The 18,183-nt window shown below is 34.4% G+C and overlaps 1 protein-coding gene across 6 annotated transcripts in view; it reads right to left on the bottom strand.

Annotated features, from left to right (window-relative positions):
* Nucleotides 1–6,180: 6,180 nt before the first annotated feature.
* Nucleotides 6,181–18,183, bottom strand: part of PTPRC (protein tyrosine phosphatase receptor type C) — a 136,314-nt gene continuing 124,311 nt past the window's right edge. For all 6 annotated transcript variants that reach the window (XM_030929668.1, XM_030929673.1, XM_010358238.2 and 3 more), the window contains 7 exons: nucleotides 15,815–15,905; nucleotides 13,919–14,052; nucleotides 12,847–12,981; nucleotides 11,094–11,216; nucleotides 10,693–10,871; nucleotides 9,047–9,182; nucleotides 6,181–7,543 (listed from right to left, as the gene is read on the bottom strand). In XM_030929668.1, coding sequence (XP_030785528.1) covers nucleotides 7,268–7,543; nucleotides 9,047–9,182; nucleotides 10,693–10,871; nucleotides 11,094–11,216; nucleotides 12,847–12,981; nucleotides 13,919–14,052; nucleotides 15,815–15,905 — 1,074 coding nt within the window. In that variant the 3' untranslated portion in view covers nucleotides 6,181–7,267. The remainder of the gene's footprint in view (nucleotides 7,544–9,046; nucleotides 9,183–10,692; nucleotides 10,872–11,093; nucleotides 11,217–12,846; nucleotides 12,982–13,918; nucleotides 14,053–15,814; nucleotides 15,906–18,183) is intronic.

The following is an 18,183-nucleotide window of genomic DNA, read 5'->3' as shown; positions in this document are numbered from 1 at the left end:
GGAAAGGGTGAATAAGCATCAAGAAAGCAATGTTTTTCTAGAGGGAAAAACATGGGTTGTTTCACATAGAAAGTCCATTTCCAGAGAACTGGACATACTAAGCTGGGGACAACTAGATCAGAAGAGAGTTCCCTTGGACTCAACGTGTCACCCTGGATAGAGTTAATGAGTCACACTCCCCATAAATGTGGTTTGCATTTTATGGTGCCCTGTTAACTTGTTTTAAATACTGATTGATGGGTCCTCTGACAAACACACAGAAATGTGATCCAAACAGTAAGAACTTGTTCTGATTACCAAATTGTGGGACAATGGAACAATGACGTTTGTTATTTATTGTAGTGTTTTATTTCCTGGCACTCACTTCAGCCATGAGGTGATCTTTGCTCATACAAATTATGAGAACAATTCTTTCCCATGGTTGTTTTAAGAGTGTGTTTATTTTTATATAATAACTTCAATGCTGTGAGTTCATCTAAGCTCACTATGTTGTGCAGTGTTGAGAGCATATATTACACACTGTTTTGTTTTTGTTTTCATCATGAAGTAAAGAAAAGACATAAAACAATTTCGGGTTGTTTTCTCCACTAATTTTTCAAAGTACATGAGCTTAATATTTTCAAAGTGGATTATGAGCACAGCCTACAGTGTTTGTAAGAGCTGGTTCAAGTCCTGGCTCTGTCACTTGCTATAACAGACCAGATACCAAACTTTTCTAACCCTCTACCCCATATACAATGGAAATAAGAATATATGTGGCATAGGATTTGCCTTAAGAAACCAATGTAAGTATAAAACAAGTGATAAATACCTGGCATGTGTTGCATCTCAATAAACTTTAATAATAATAATAATTTTTTATTTATGAGTAATGATATGAGATACATATTCTTGATTGAATCAGTATTTTTAAAGTTCCCATTTGCACACTAATGTAAATAGTTTCATTTAATCTTTTCATCTCAGGATCTTACAAAGCTGAACCCTCAAATGTTCTTCTAAAATATCTTCAACTTTTAAGTTCAGTGATACATGTGCAGGTTTATTACATAGGAAAACTTTTGTTGTGGGTTTTTTTTGTACAAATTGTTTCATCACTCAGGCATTAAGCCTAGTACCCATTAATTTTTCCTGATCCTCTCTGTTCTCTCTCCCTCCAATAGGCCCCAGTGTGTGTTGTTCCCCTCTATGTGTCCATGTGTTCTCATCATTTATCTTCCACTTATAAGTGAGAACATGTGATATTTGATTTTCTGTTCCTGCATTAGTTTGCTAAGGATAATGACCTCCAGCTCCATCCATGTCCCTGCAGAAGATATGATCTCATTCTTTTTATGGCTGCATAATATACCGTGATGTATATGTACCACATTTTACTTGTCCAGGCTATAACTGATGGGCATTTAAGTTGATTCCATGTCTTTGCTATTGTGAGTAGTGCTGCATGTGTCCATGTATCTTTATAATAGAATGACTTATATTCCTTCGGGTGTATACCCACTAATGGGATTGCTGGGTCAATTGGTAATTCTGTCTTTAAGTCTCTGAGGAATCGCTACGCTGTCTTCCACAATAGTTGAACTAATTTATATTCCCACTAACAGTGTATAAGTGCTCCCTTTTTGCCACAACCTTGCCAGCATCTGTTGTTTTTTGCCTTTCATAATAGCCTTTCTTACTGGCATGAGATATTATCTCATTGTGGTTTTGATTTGCACTTCTCTAATGATCAGCGATGCTGAGCTTTTTGTCACATGCTTGCTGGTCACATGTATGTCTTCTTTTGAAAAATATCTTTTCGTGTCCTTTGTCCACTTTTCAAGGGTTTTTTTTTCTTGTAAATTTAAGTTCCTTGTAGATTCTGGATATTAGACCTTTGTCAGATGCATAGTTTGCAAACATTTTCTCCCATTCTGTAGGTTGTCTGTTTACTCTGTTGATAGTTTCTTTTGCTGTGCAGAAGCTCTTTAGTTTAATTAGATTCCATTTGTCAATTTGTGACTTTGTTGCTATTGCTTTTGCCATCTTCATCATAAAACCTTTGCCAGTTCCTATGTCCTGAATGGTAGGTATTACCTAGATTGCTTTCCAGAGTTTATATAGTTTGGGTTTTACATTTAAGTCTTTAATCCATCTCAAGTCAATTTTTGTATATGGTAAAAGGAAGGTGTCCAGTTTTAATCTTCTGTATATGGCTAGCCAGTTATCCCAGCACCGTTTATTGAAAAGAGAATCTTTTTCCCATTGTTGTTTTTTGTCAGATTTGTTGAGGATCAGACAGTTGTAGCTGTGCAATCTTATTTATGGGTTCTCTATTCTGTCCCATTGGTTATGTGTCTGTTTTTGTACCTGTACCATGCTGTTTTGGTTACTGTGGCCTTGTAGTATAGTTTGAAGTGGGGTAGCATGATGCTTACAAATGTGTTCTTTTTGCTTAGGATTGCCTTAGCTATTCAAGCTCTTTTTTGGTTCCTTGTGAATTTTAGAATAGTTTTCTTTTCTTTTTTTTTTTTTTTTAATGTGAAGACTACAATGGTAGTTTAATAAGGAATAGCATTGAATCTATAAATTGCTTTGGGCAGTGTGGCCATTTTAACGATATTGCTTCTTCTTGTCCAAGAGTGTGGACTCTTTTTCCATTTATTCGTGTCATCTCTGATTTCTTTGAGCAGTGATTTGTACTAAAACAACTAGAGAACCAAGAGCTAACAAATCCCAAAGCTAGCAGAAGACAAGAAATAATCAAAATCAGAGCTGAACTGAAGGAGATTGAGATGCATGAAAAAATTCAAAAGATCAATGAATTCAGGAGCTGGATTTTTGAAAACATTAATAAAATAGACCACTAGCTAGACTACCACCACCACCAACAACAAAAAAGCCCAGGACCCGATGGATTTACAGCTGAATTCTACCAGATGAACAAAGAATAGCTGTTACCATTCCTACTGAAACTATGCCAAAAAAATTGAAAAGCTGGAACTTCTTTCTAACTCATTCTATGAGGCCAGCATCATCTTGATACCAAAACCTGACAGAGATATAACAAAAAAGAAAACTTCAGGCCAATATTTGACAAACATTGATGCAAAAATCCTCAACAAAATATTAGCCAACCAAATCCAGCAGCACATCAAAAAGCTTATCCACCATAATCAAGTCGACTTTATCCCTGGGATGCAAGGTTGGTTCAACAAACACAAATCAATATATGTGATTCATCACAGAAACAGAACTAAAAAGAAAAACCACGTGATTATCTCAATAGTTGCAGAAAAGGCTTTTGATCAAATTCAACATCCATTCATTTTGAAAACTCTTGAAAATCTAGGTATTGAAGAAACATACCTCAAAATAATGAGCCCCATATGTGATAAGCCCACAGCTACCATCTACTAAATGAGTAAAAGATGGAAGCATTCCCACTGAAAATCACCACAAGACAAGTATGCCCTCTCTCACCACTCCTGTTCAACATAGTATTGGAAGTTCTGGCCAGGGCAATAAGGCAAGAGAAAGAAAGAAAGGGCCTCCAAATAGGAAGAGAGGAAGCCAAACTATTCCTGCTTGTAGACGTCATGATTCTGTATCTAGAAAATCCCATAGTCTCAGCCAAAAAGCTTCTCAGGCTGATGAATAACTTTAGCAAGGTCTCAGGATACAAAATCAATGTGCAAAAATCACTAGCATTCCTATAACCAACAATAGCCAAGTGGAGAGCCAAACTCCCATTCACAATTGCCACAAAAAGAATAAAATGCCTAGGAATATAACTAACTGGAGAGGGGAAGGAGCTCTCTGCAAGGAGAACTACAAGTGTTCTTTTAAGTGAAGTAGATATAGTTGATCCTTCCATGTTAAAACTGCAAGATTTAAAAAAAAAATAGGATGCCAAGTTAAATTTAAATTTCTCATAAACAAGAAGTAATTTTTGGTGCAAATATGTCCCAAATACTGCATAGGACATACTTGCACTAAAAAACTATTCCTGTTTCATTTAAAATTCAAATGTGACTCAATGCCTTGTATTTTATCTGACTATCAAATTCCATGTCATTGTGAAGAAAGTAATCATGGATAGTTTAAGTAAAGAAGAGTTTGTCTTTAGGGGATCATAGCAAAAAACAAGAATTCATTTGTTGTCAATTATCAAAAGCTTTTAATTGTCACAAACATAATTAAAACTTAGCAATCACTTTTGGGCAAAGAATAAAATGTAAAGAGGTTTACAAAAGAATGAATACAAATAAAATGGACCCTTAGAAGAATGAATCTTTTCACTTAAAACAGGAAATAAAAAAGCCTAATTTTGAATGTCTTTGAAGAATCTGCAGATCATTCCAGATGTAAAATTTGTGTAAGAGATTGAAAGCACAGCCTTTTCTACTCATTTTAACAGATATTCATTTCCTTTGAAGTGATAACGTTTGAAGGTCTTCATATCAAGAAGCATGTTTCAATTAGCTAGGAGCAATTATCATTCACTTATTGAGATCTAACATGGTGTTATGAGGACATCTTAGAACTAATATCTGGTATAAATCTAAAATTAAGATCAGTCCTAGTTAGTTGTAAAAAGAAATTTTATATTTCATGTTTTAGAGGGAAAAAACAAAAATAGATATGAAAATTTATCTGTACAACTATAAGAATTCTGAGTAGAAGCTTAACACATTTAAAATTATCATTGCAAAGACAGACGTTCAGCTAATCACTTTACACAGTTTTCCTCTTGCAAGAAAATATTAAAATGTATATCTCTTAAATGTAAATATTTATCTGTCACTTATGTACACAATTAGTAGCCTGGGACCTGGAGTTTAGGGTTACTACATGCATCTTTTATTCCCATCGAATTCTAATACCAGGAATAAAGCAAACAAATTTAAAAGAAACCTAGAAGTTTCTTTTTGCCCAACAAATGGAATATTCTGGATTCAGAACATTATCCCTAGAATGAACCAGGCTTTTGTAAGTCAAAACTTTTTGCTTAATATTTCTGACTGGGTCCTGGAATTAATAATGGCAGTGCCAAAGTTTAGCAAATAAATCTTTTATACCTTGTAACAGATCCCCATGAATGCAACCCATAGTCATAGACATAGACCTATAAATCATGTATTATTTCTTTCTAAAGGTAAAAATCATGGACATATAATTCCATGTTTTGGTGTCATGGGTATCACCTTCTGTTTAGTATATGTTCTCACAAAGTAATGGGCTTTCTGAGCCATTTTATCTCTTTCTTTACAACAAATTCCCATATGTGGAAAAAAAAAATGTTTCAAGCTTAATTCTTAAACTAACAGAAATTATTATTGCTCTATTTTCTAAGTAGGTTTTATCTTTGAAAAGATAGTGTCAGGTGGAAAATGCATTTAAAACACACAACTACCACATTTGGAAGATGTTACTTGCAATTGAAACTTCTGAAGAAAAACTTTGTTTGTAGATTATTTAGACTTTCTGCTATTTGTATTTTGAAGCAATTCACAGAAAAAGTAGGCATACATCATAATGTTCTATTGAACTGCAAATTTTAACTACATTATCTAGAAAATGGCAACTGATCAACTTTCAATAGAGGAAAAGAAGCCATAATGGTTTGAGTGACTGAAGAGATAAGTGAAAGCAAACTTTATTTTTTGTGCCTATAATTGGTGACTCTAATCCTCTTTTCTCATTAGTAAGTAAAGATGTAAGTAATCTTAATATAAATTAGAAACTGTGGCTTCATTGTAAAATTTACTTCTTTCCGTCTGTTAAATAAGCACAAGGATCTGTATAATACTATAAGGGTTAATTGTTAATTTTATGTGTTACAATAATGAAATAATTAGAAGTAGGGACACAAAATAAATGTGAGTTGAATGGACAGCAATTGATGCTGTATAGTTAAGACATACAAAATCAGACAAACAGTAAAGATGTAGAAAACCAAACCAATCTAAAGGCTGTATTTGACCTTTGTAATAAGCTATTACAGAATTCATGAAAATGAGTTTTTATTACTTCATGAAAAATACCACTATTATAATTTTTTTCTAGATCTTAAACAATTATTAGACTATCGGATAACTGGGGCCTGTAAAATTGTTCTGCAAATATTAATAACTGCATTAAACATATTTCAATAGGTGCATACACATTTCAGATTTGAACATATAACACAATATATTATAAACAAGAAAAAAATGATCGTTGAATTTTATTATGATTAGTAATATCCATTCCCAATAAAAAGAATCTAAGCATTAGAGAATTTCAAAGTAAATGCTTTAATGAAAGTTATGAATGGTATTTAACATGGGAACTATGCATATGCAATATTATATTTTTCATATCAAAGAAAAATTCCATAAAAATAGCTATATTAAATTTCATATGTAAACATTTAACAAATATATTTGTATTTTTTCATTTTTATACAATGAATATTAATACATATTGCATTGGTTTATTTTAATGATGTTTATTTAAGTTCAATTGTACAAAACATAATTTGTGGTCAAAAGTATCAAGCAATAAATTTTAAATATTGTACAGAGAACAATAGATGACACAAAATTGTAAATCCCATGTAAAGACAGCCAGATAAGCTCATTGGAAATTTTTTAATTAAATAAGCTTAAAAAGATATTGGATTAAATGATAATATATGGAATATAAGATTTCCAAATGTTAATTTAGTTAACTCTTTTGTAGTAGCTATACACACACATACCACTTTTATGTACTATTTCTAGAAGTAAAATCGTAAACTATTTAAGATATATGTGAGTAGAACAAGGAAGACATCTTGAGGTCATTTTAGAAATGTACATGATTTTAAAGAGTCTGCACACAGTTTATGATTTTAAAAACAGATCCTTCAAGCTAAGTAAACACTTCTAATATAAAATGTATTTTTTCTTGATAAAAACAAAAAGGCAAAGCAAAAGCTTTTAGATTCACTTGAAAGAATTCTCTTTCTCTGTCTCTCACACAAACACACACATACACACATACACATACACATGTAAAGATTACAAAGAAATTGTTTCTTACTGAATAAGAAATAAAATTTTAAAATAAGCATACGTCTGTACAAACTGTTCTGGCAAAACTATCTTAAATATTTTTCCACAGTAGTAAAATAGAACCCTTCCACAAATATTGGTTCAATGCATTTAATTAATCCACTGTATACTATTTTCACTTCCTACTTCTAGAAAAATAGAAATAACAGCTAACAGGAGGTTTGGAGTTTCCCCATTTATGTCTTTTCCTATGAATCTTGATTTAAAGCTGGACTTGCAGGACCGTTGACAGAATGTTCTGGCCCCTCAGTGCCACTTGTGGGTTCAGAAGCTGCAGCCTGTTCCTTTGCTTCAGGGAGCTTTTCTGTGGCACCAAGTGGATTAACACAATTAGCATCCTGTTTTACTTTGTCCACTTCATTATCAAATTCAATTTTATCTTCTTGATGGTTGTTTTTCTTTACTTGTCCATTCTGAGCAGGGTAGGTGCTGGCAATGATGTCATATAGGAATTGGTATTGCTCCTAGTAAAGGAATTAAGCAGGAAATTACACGAAAAAAGTTGACGTCATTATTTTTATGCCAGATGAAGATTCGCAAGAACTAATGATTTATTTGTGGAAGTATTGGATGACAGAAAAGTACTTTGATATGTTCTCATAAAGATATCTAAATAATTTAGTTTCTTTATGGTCCTAAAGGGCTGACTGCAGGGTACTTTTTGAACTTTAGCTTGGAGCAACCCCACACCGGTGTTCACTCCTCTCGTGGGCCATTTCCATGCCCCTGCTCATGACGCCATGTTTTGTACCCATCTTCCTGTCTAACGCCTACACATTATTTAAGAATCAGAGCAGGAATCACCTGCTTCAAGAAGCGCTCCTTGATTCCTAAAGTTTAAATTAAATGCCCTCATTTGTGTTCTTCTTATAATTTCTCTGTCATTTTACGTACTACATTGATTAGTATATATCTGACTTTCCCTCAAACTCACCAATTAGACTCTTTATAGCAAGAGCATATAGCAAGCATTTGATACATTTTTAAGTATCAAGATTTGAAATCTCAATATCATACATGATTAAAAGCCTTATATAGTTTAGTGAGCAATTAAGTTTACATTGTGAATAAGGATTAATTCCCAGATGACCATCTACAGTTACTACCACCTAGAGGGTATACACGATAGATTGATTACAAGAAAATAAAACTTATTTTCCTCCCTGTATCCACATTTCTTTGCAATGTGAATTTGCAGGCCCTCTCAAGAAGTGGGGTCTGTTTCCCTACCCCTTGAATCTGTGCAGGCTTTATGACTTATCTGACTAATAATATACAGAAGAAGACATCTGTGTCACTTTCAAGCCTGGGCCTCAGGTCGTCTCACACAAGTCTTCTTTCCCTTGTGGAACTTGCTGCTTTAATGTGAATAAGCCTGGGCTAGTCTTCTGGATGAGGAGGGACATGTGACCCACTCGCTGTTGTTGCCATAGCTAAATGGCAGCCACATGCCAGCCTACTGGCAGTGTAGGTCACTTCAGACCAGCCAAACTGTAGGGCACACATCAGCTGAAGGCAGACACATGAGTCAGCCTGGTCTCTATTGGCTGAGCTTGAGGGTGTCAGCAGAACATTCCAGCATATCATAAGACTACTGAACCATAATAAATGTTACTTGTTTAGGCCCCCAAATTTGGGGGTGGTTTATTACACAACACAAATAAATACAGCAGTGAAGGCAAGAAAATTAAGAAATTCATGAGCATTTAGGGAAAGACTCTTCATGAACTGTCACAACAAAGGGCTAAGAACTTTAGGCTCTTATTTAGACCGATAATTTAATGTGAATTATCATGTAAAACTAGAAAAGATAAAAGAATAGGAAAGAAAATATAGGAAAGGACAGAAAAGGAAAGAGACAAAAGAACAAAAGAGAGGAAAGGAGAGGAGGAAAAAAAAGGAAACCATCAAAAAGAAAAAAAAAAAAATTTCCAAGCATGTTAAAAGCAACAGTGAAGTATACTTACAAATGTGGAAACCATGCCTGGCCTAGCTTTGCGTAGAGCTTTTACCACTTGAAAAATATCCACTACCTCTTCTGTTTCTGCACTTTCTAAGAGATTTAACAAAGCACAAAATATTCCCGTTTGCTGAGATCCATCCCTATAAAAGAAAGAAAAGATAGAAAATAATCCTACTTGTTACCAAAAAGGGTGATATTAGAATAAAAACAGGAAGAGAGAGAATATATTTTTACTTCATGTTTATCATAATTATCTTATTCCAACCTCTTTCAAGAACCAAATTATTTATGCTAAATGCATTTTTAGGCAAACTTTTTCAATTTAAGAGTATGATAATCCTGGAATTGAAAACTTACTTGTCTTAGGCTTTAAAAATATATTTTCTTTTATTTGGTATTTTATGGATTTTAATGCATTTTTATTTACATCTGAAGTTGTTGAAACGAATATCAGAATGCCAGTATGACAGATAAGGAAACCAAGATTTTGAGAAGAGAAAGGTATAGCTTGAAGCTGATGTAACCAGAAATATTAGACCTAATATTCTGTAAATTACTAGAACACATGCTTCTTCTTCACTCTTCTGCCTCTCTACCATGTTCACAAATGTTTTCACTTCTGCATCAGTAGAAAAGTAATACCCAGTAGAATTATTCATTAAAAAGAGGGTAATTAAATAGTTTACCAAACAACGAGAAGTATAAAGCATTATCATGAAGATTCGGTTTAAACAATATGTTACCAGCAGAGTGCTTTAGTTATTGTACATAAATCATATTCTAAGAAACATATAAAGTTTTACAGTGTAAACTTCCCTTCCTCAGCTTTCTTTCCACATAAATGCTGAATATTTGTATATTTCTAAAGGTTTAATTCTAGTATATGCGATTCCAATAATAACAATTAGACTTTTTCAGAAATTCTAAAAGCTTTTCACTAGATTAACATTTCTCATTTTACTTTACTGTTTTTCATTTCTCATTTACTTCAATATTCTTTTTTGTGTAAACTTTTACATTATATATCTTTCTTTCAATTATATTGCTTATTTAAGATGAATATGTAAGCATCTATCACAGATGAAGGAACTAATAAAATCTAGTAGTATTATTGATATTATCACAATCTTTGCCCTTTGGTTCAGTTTAGAAAATTAAATAATGAGTTTCAAATCAAAATTGCTAAGCTTTGGGATTTCAGTTAATATTTAACTTAAAATATGTTTAATAAACTTCATGGTCATTAAACATATTAGGTGTTTTTGTGACAGCTAATAGAGTAGATCAATGTATATGAGTATATGTGTAATGTGATACCTATCTACCTATCTGTCCACACACCTTTCCATTCATTAATTCATTCACACAGATGACATTCCTGGCTCAATGTTAGCTACTAAGGAATCAAAGATGACATGACTCCAAGTATTAACAAACACAACTTAAAATTACTGGACTATAATATAACCACTTCTATTATATTTCTATAATAGTTATGCTGTGGAAACAACCAAGAGAGTGACTGACTCCATAAGAAGTTTTTACTGTGGTTATACGTTTCGTATATGAGGATAAATAGATAAGACAACATGTGAACCGAGAAGTCAAGCATTATGATTTTTAGAGCACATTCTACCAAATCCCACCCACCTGCAGTGAATGAGGAGAGGTGTACTCTTGTGATGCTTGTTCCCTTCGGAGGAATTCTTCTGGGGAAGTTTTTCTTTGAGGACCTGAATCATAGAGACTAATTCCTTGGGTTCTGCAGGAAGCTGCTCCACACTCCAGTTTGTATATTGGTACTGGTACACAGTTCGAGAGTCTTTCCTCTAAAATCAGAATTGAAGAGAGCATTAACTGGAGTGAAGGTCAGCTTATTTTCTAATTTGATAGTCATATTTTCTTCATAATTACTTTTATTTAAATAATTTTAAAATGTTATTCTGAACCATTATGTATATGATGGCCTTGTCTGCATAGAGTAATTTACATTCATTTTGCTACCAGATCCATTATACGAAAGAAACATACTCCCAAAATTGTTTCCATACCTTGGAATGTCTCAGTTCAAAGACACGAAGGGTGTAAGTTGGAGATTTGTTTGTGTCTTTCATGTCAACTTCGATATCTCCATATGTTTGCTTTCCTTCTCCCCAGTACTGAGCACAGATTTCCTGGATAAAAGAAGACAATTCAACAGTTTCTGTTTGCTATTTAAAGTATGCAAAGGATCAGTCTCCTTCTTTCTCCCTTTCTCTCTCTTTCTCTGTCTGTGCCTCTTTTCTATTAAATGAAAATTATTGTTTGCTAAAATTGAAACCTGCTTATAAAAATCCAGAATCTAGTTTAAGCATTGGGGACTCGTTTAATAAATATGTGGTATTTCCTCGTGTAAGAAAAGGGAAGCTGAGCACAATCGAGGTGGCTGCGACACCCCCGGAACAGCTGTCTTCCTTAGTGTAGGTCTTTGAGGTTTGCTCCTCTTTTCCACATGCTTATCATCACCTCTTCAATATTTATGGCTGGCATGAGTCAATGTTATTCACGACCCTTTCAATAACTCAGGTCCCACTGTCCCTTCAGTGGTTCTTGAGGAAGAAGGCTGCATCTTTTGGAGCTTTGTCTCTGTCATCTTGTTGACCAACACCATGAGCAGCTTTATATATTTTGTCTGCATATCTAAGGAAAGGGCCAGATTGAAGAGTAGATGAATCACAAAAGTGTTTCTTCTCGCTACCAACTGTTGTCTACCAACTACAACCCCTCAATTTCTGACAAATACAGGCAGTCCTGCCTGTACTTCCATCCTGTTTCCCAGCTTTCACAATTTATATAAAGGAAAAGACCGTGGGAATTCCACGCTAGAAATCTGGATGTATGTTCCTTTAAAACAAAAAACATAAAAAGCAACTTTCCATGTACAGGGGAAGGGGACCAGGTGAGGGTGAGAAAGAGTGGGATTTGGGGGAGAGAGATGGACATAATAAATCTTAAATCTTTTGCATACTTATAAGGTTATTCACTGAATAAGCTTGAACATATGTCAAATAATGTGGTCAGTGCTAAAGCTGAGTGAGATCTACCACCAGGGAAATTTTAATAATAACTGAAGATATTAAGAAAAGGATAAAATATCTGTCACAAGAATTAAGTAAAAGATCAAATTATATCTTAGATTCACCTTCAACTATAGACTTTTATGGCAATAAATATTACATGAGAATAAAGAAAGGAGGATACAGATATATTTTTCAGGACTTTGGTCTTGTTAAAAGCATAGGGTCAAAATTGGAAGAGAGTACACATTTAGTTACATGTAATATCAGTAAGTTTAGACTCAGTGATGACAATGCAAATGGTGTGTTCAGGCTTGGGCACAAAACCTGCTTGTCCACAGTGGAGAGGATGGAAAACATAAAAATGGGAGGAAGATGAAAGACACATGATGGGGTGATTGTCGAGGGCACTGGATATCACAAAAAGAGCTTGGTTTTTATCTTGAGAAAATGAGGAAAACAGAGTGAAATGTAGCTGTTATTTACTGTGACACTGGCATTGCTGCGTCCTGGCTAATCTGTGAGTAGCAAGCAAGACTGGAGGGGGCAAACAGGAGAGACTGTCAGAATCCAGACATAGCTGATGGAGGACCAACACCAGGGTGAAAGGGGTAAGATTGAGCAGACAGAATTGTGTGATGGAGGGCTAAAAAAGATGTGGGTATGGTGATCAAGCAAGCAAGCCAAGACTGGAGAATGAAGATTTATGACAGAGAGGTTTAAAAAAAAAATCCTCAAAAGTACAAACCTGGTCTCCGTGTTTCAGTTCTGTCAGCATAACAATAACTTTGACTTTTCTTTGGAAGATCATCTGCCAAAAGTCACCAATGGTCTCCTTCAGTGGTCCCTGAGCAGCAATCATCACTTCAGGTTTCCAGTAGCTCTTTTTAGACAAAAAAGGGTGGGATTTTGTTACTACAGAAGAGAGCTCAGTAGATTCTTCAAATAACCATTTTGAAATAGAGTTACTTAGTTTGATATCAATGCTGTCACATACATATAGTAAGATTCCTATGTCCAAGAAACAATGTAATAGCTATGTGCAAAATAATTATGCAGATAATAATTCTTAGCTAATAATGTAAAATCAAGATTGCAACATATCTTGGGAAACAAGTTTTCCTTTCCACAAAAGACACGTCTTTTTGTTTCTCTATAAAGGTTAGTGTGATTGTAAAAAGGAAATGCTTAAGCATTTCAAACTACCTTCATCATGTCTATACTAATTTTAATTAGTGTCTTTACATTCTTATTATATTTCTTAATTAAACTAATATTCTATGAATGTGTGCTTTAGGAAACTTTGGAAAATAAGTAAATCCAACTTAGTGTATAAATAATAAGTGTTTAATAAATGACTGAAGTTTCATTGTTTGAATTCTCAGTTAATTAAAAAAGTGGGGGATGTGACACAGACTCACCTAGTAATTCAGTTAATCTGAATGAAAAGTTTCTAACCATACAAATATACAAATTTGGCTTTGCCTACAATTTGGATATCTGAGCATGTATAAACATTTTCAAATACTTGTTTTTGCTCAAATTTTACTATTTTTAAAATTGATGTGATTATAGCTATATTTGTCATAAAATATAACCAATAGCATTAACTTATTTTGTATCAGGTTATTAGGTTATAGTATTTTTAAATCTTTCATTAAGTTAAAATGTAGCATTGAAATTCAAACTCTCATGTCAATCTATATGTAGTTATGACCAAGCTCATTATTCTTTTATAAAATTGCTTAATGAATGGCCCTAATCACATAGATATGACTTTAAAATTGCTGGATCTTGGGTTTTGCAATTTAAGTACCTACCATTATAAAAGATGCATTGATGTATTTGCTTGGTTCCTCTGAATCACTGTCATCGTCAGAGGATTCATCTGAATCATGGTCACTCTCTTTACTCATTTCCAGCTCATGTTTAAGTGGCACTCTGTTATAGTCATCTATGTAAAATAAATCAGTAGTAAGCCTTCCTTTCAAAAATTAAATTTCTTCTTCATTGTCATGTGGAAATTTGAAAGTATTTAAAAAGGGACACATTGCATTACGAAAACTTACTGATGTGCATGAAATAAGATCCTATATAAAATTCGGTACTTGTTGATAAACAAATTATACAACAAAAGTCTAAGGAAAAGGATTACAGGAAAAAACATGGAACATAATTCCATGTCAAACAACAAATACATATCGTAACATTGTATATGATTATTTAATTTTTAATACATACACTTTAATTTCCCATAGACTGTTACAATTCTGCTTGATAAAAGTTTACAAAATACATAGCTTAGATTTTTTTCCCTCAATTACATTCCAGCAACATTAAATTAACAGTCTTATATAGGTAGCTTTGATTAATTATTGTTTAACCCAGAAAATTATTTGATCCATAATTTCTCACTGTTTCTTAATTGCTATAATTTACAATAACTTGGTCAAATGATTTAACCATATCACCATCAATTCCATATTTTAAACTACATTCATAAGGACTCCTGTGGAAATTAACTAGGTCAGCCATGCACTGATCTGATTTATTTGGTCGTCTAATTTATCAACTTGTGTTATATTTTATCCATGCTAATTTTAGTTTACACAGCTGAATAAAATTACCATATGTGATCATGTTAATATGCTTAAATAGGCCGGGCGTGGTGGCTCAAGCCTGTAATCCCAGCACTTTGGGAGGCCGAGACGGGCGGATCACGAGGTCAGGAGATCGAGACCATCCTGGCTAACACGGTGAAACCCCGTCTCTACTAAAAAATACAAAAAAAAAAAAAAAAAAAAAAAAAAACTAGCCGGGCGAGGTGGCGGGCGCCTGTAGTCCCAGCTACTCGGGAGGCTGAGGCAGGAGAATGGCGAGAACCCGGGAGGCGGAGCTTGCAGTGAGCTGAGATCCGGCCACTGCACTCCAGCCTGGGCGACAGAGCGAGACTCCGTCTTAAAAAAAAAAAAAAAAAGGTGAAACCCCGTCTCTACTAAAAATACAAAAACTAGCCGGGCGAGGTGGCGGGCGCCTGTAGTCCCAGCTACTCGGGAGGCTGAGGCAGGAGAATGGCGTAAACCCGGGAGGCGGAGCTTGCAGTGAGCTGAGATCTGGCCACTGCACTCCAGTCCGGGCTACAGAGCGAGACTCCGCCTCAAAAAAAAAAAAAAAAAAAAAAAAAACGCTTAAATAGTAGAATTCAGTAGAATTCAAGTCTTGAAACTGCATATTTTGATCTGTTAAATTTGATGATTTAGAGTTTTATAGAGTATTTACCCCCTACTTTCAACCTCCCAGATATAAGGGATAAAAAGGAAACACAAAGAGAACAAATGGGTGTAATTTTTACTCTTTGTCAATTACCCTGGAGTAAATAACTGAAATAAACTAAAAATGAAAGAAAATGAGTAAAAGAGACTTGCTCTTTTTTCTCCCAGCTTTAAATATTTCACTTGTATGACAACCCATTTCTGAAATAATTTGTAAAAAGAAAACACTGAATACAGTCTACCCTCCAAAGCCCATTGTAAATGTTCAGGATTATAAGTCTTTGCAATAACTAGTATTTCAATACTTATTAACTTCTTCCCTATTAACAACGAAATGTTGAAATCTTGCTTCAAGATCATTTGTATGAGTGTGTGTCCCACATTAAACAAATCCAAAAGAGCTTAACTTTATCTGATACGAAAAAAATAAAATAAACTACATACATGGGATGACATTAGAATTCCTGTTTTTATTTTTATTTTCTTCCTGATTTCCAATGTGCTGTGTCCTCCAGCTCCTATATGAAGGAAGTCTCTGAAGAAAAAAAATGAAAAACTCCTTTAAAATGTAAATATTGGCTTATTGCATAATAAGATACTCCCTAAGGAAAAGCATTTCATTATTTTTTGTGAAATTTGCATATGCTCCCTATAGGCCGTAATTTTTCGGTTTGCCTCTGATTATTTTTTTCTTTAAATTGCTCAGGCATTTAGTCCTTTAGACAGGGTGAGTATGAGCTAAAGATATATAATATGTAACAGACTATGTCTCCTTCTTCAGAGCTGCTTGACAGAAAAATAATATAGTTTGTTCTTATATAAGTTGAAAGCAGTAAACTGATGTTGATCTATATTGCAAAAGCAATGGTAAGTTATTTTAAGTTATCAGAAATAAACTTTGGAGACACCACATTCATAGGAGACTTGGCACATGTTTTGAAAGTTGATTCTTAATTTGTTTACACCTTCTAGATTGATTTCCTCTCACCCACAGTTACTAATTAGTCAGAAGAGAGCTATCATTTCTACAGACGAGGCTCACAAATATTTTTAGTTTTCCTCCTACTTAATCTAGTCTACCTTCATTTGTCACTTGTAAAACATCAACCATTTCTTAACTGGCCTCTTTGTCTTCAATCTCACTTGCTCTGATCCTTCTAAAACACAAAACAGAAGATGCTCTTCTGAAGATGAACTTTCCATCACTATAAGAAAACAAAAAACCTCCTCAAAATAGTGTAAGAAGTCTTTAGTGATATGCCCCTGACTATTTCTCCAGCCTTACACCCTTCTAGGTCCCTCCATACTTCTATCAAACCAGCTTCCTCAATTCTTGGAAAGGCCAAGCTTTTCTTTAACTCTTGGCAGATAAACATGTTTGTTGTTGGTGGTGGTTGGTTGTTTTTGTTTTTTTCTTGCTTGAACTACCCTTTCCCCTTTTGGTTGCTCTAATAACTTTTCTTACCCTATAGGTATCAGTTTAAATGCCAATTTATTCTGGAAGACCTCCCTGCCTCCAGTCTTTCCTCTCCACTAGTCCTTAAATAAGTATTTGTGAAGTGAACAATATTTAATGATAATATTTAATGTTACAAATACCTTAAACTGAGAAAGCTCCTCATGTGCAATTCAGTAAGATTTTATACACACATACATGCATGTATATTTGTGTGTGTATATAGATACATATTTTTTCAGCATGGTACCCTCGTTCAAACTAATCATAGCACTCTGTTCCAAACCTCATTCATAGCTATGTAATTGAGTGAAAGCAAATATCATCATTGAATTTTAGGCCACTTAAACACCACCATGAGCTGCATGAAGGACCACATGTTTTGGAAATTACAACACCTTGTGCTCTTGTGAGTGTAGTCAGCGAGGCAGCCTGTGCCCTGTAGCAATACTCAGGATTATAGGTGGAATTAATGATTCACCTTCATCTAAGACACAAAGGATCTGTCACTCTTAAATCTCTGCCTGCTTCACATGCCATCACAAGTCTAAGCTTCCCAGTGCATCCACATTCCCCAGATTTTTATTCCTGAATGGTTATTTGTATCCTCAGATACAACCCAGTCTCTTACACCTTACCCAACAGTGCCTTCCTCCCCTGCCCTCTGATGCTCATAGTCTGTCATCTGTGAACTCCCATTTATCCTAATCATCTTCTGCCAACAGTCACTTCACCTTTTTTTTTTTCTTTCCACCAATTGAAACATGGATGTCAGCTAAGGACACCACCAATGACTCAGCAGCCCTTTTAAGAAAAAGTTGACTTTTCCCCTCATACTCCTTTTACCTCACAGCTTTAAGAAAAGATACGTGTTCTCCTTACTCCCTGATTCTACTTGCAAACCATTTCTACTTATTCTTTTTCAAATAAACTAACCACTTTGATATTCCTGCCATCACACTATGCTAGCTTCTATCCACTGCCCTTCACTGGGAAGTGCCAGGTATTGATTTCTGAATCACTCCACCTCATTTAGTTTTAGGTTTGGCTAAGTATGTGCCCTTCTTTCCAAGGTCTATCATCATTTTTGGTTAATTCAACATTGACAAGAATGATCTATCCAACACTCTAGTCTCTTCATTTCTTAGCTTCTTCACCTCCCATGACTTTCCCTCCACTTCCCAGTCATCCACTTTCATCATTCCACCTTTGTAGGTTTCATTCCACCACAACTTCAATTATCCCTGTTGTTGAGAATTACCCCTATTATTCCTGGTCATTTATTTTAGTATGTTCAACCTAGTAATCTGTAATTCTATCAAAATGTCCAACTTATTATCCTTACTACTTTCTCTCA

This window comes from Rhinopithecus roxellana, chromosome 1, assembly GCF_007565055.1.
Source record: "Rhinopithecus roxellana isolate Shanxi Qingling chromosome 1, ASM756505v1, whole genome shotgun sequence".
In the NCBI taxonomy this organism is placed as follows: Eukaryota; Metazoa; Chordata; class Mammalia; order Primates; family Cercopithecidae; genus Rhinopithecus; species Rhinopithecus roxellana.
Note: the sequence above shows the minus strand (reverse complement) of the source record. Positions and strands in the feature narration are given on the sequence as shown.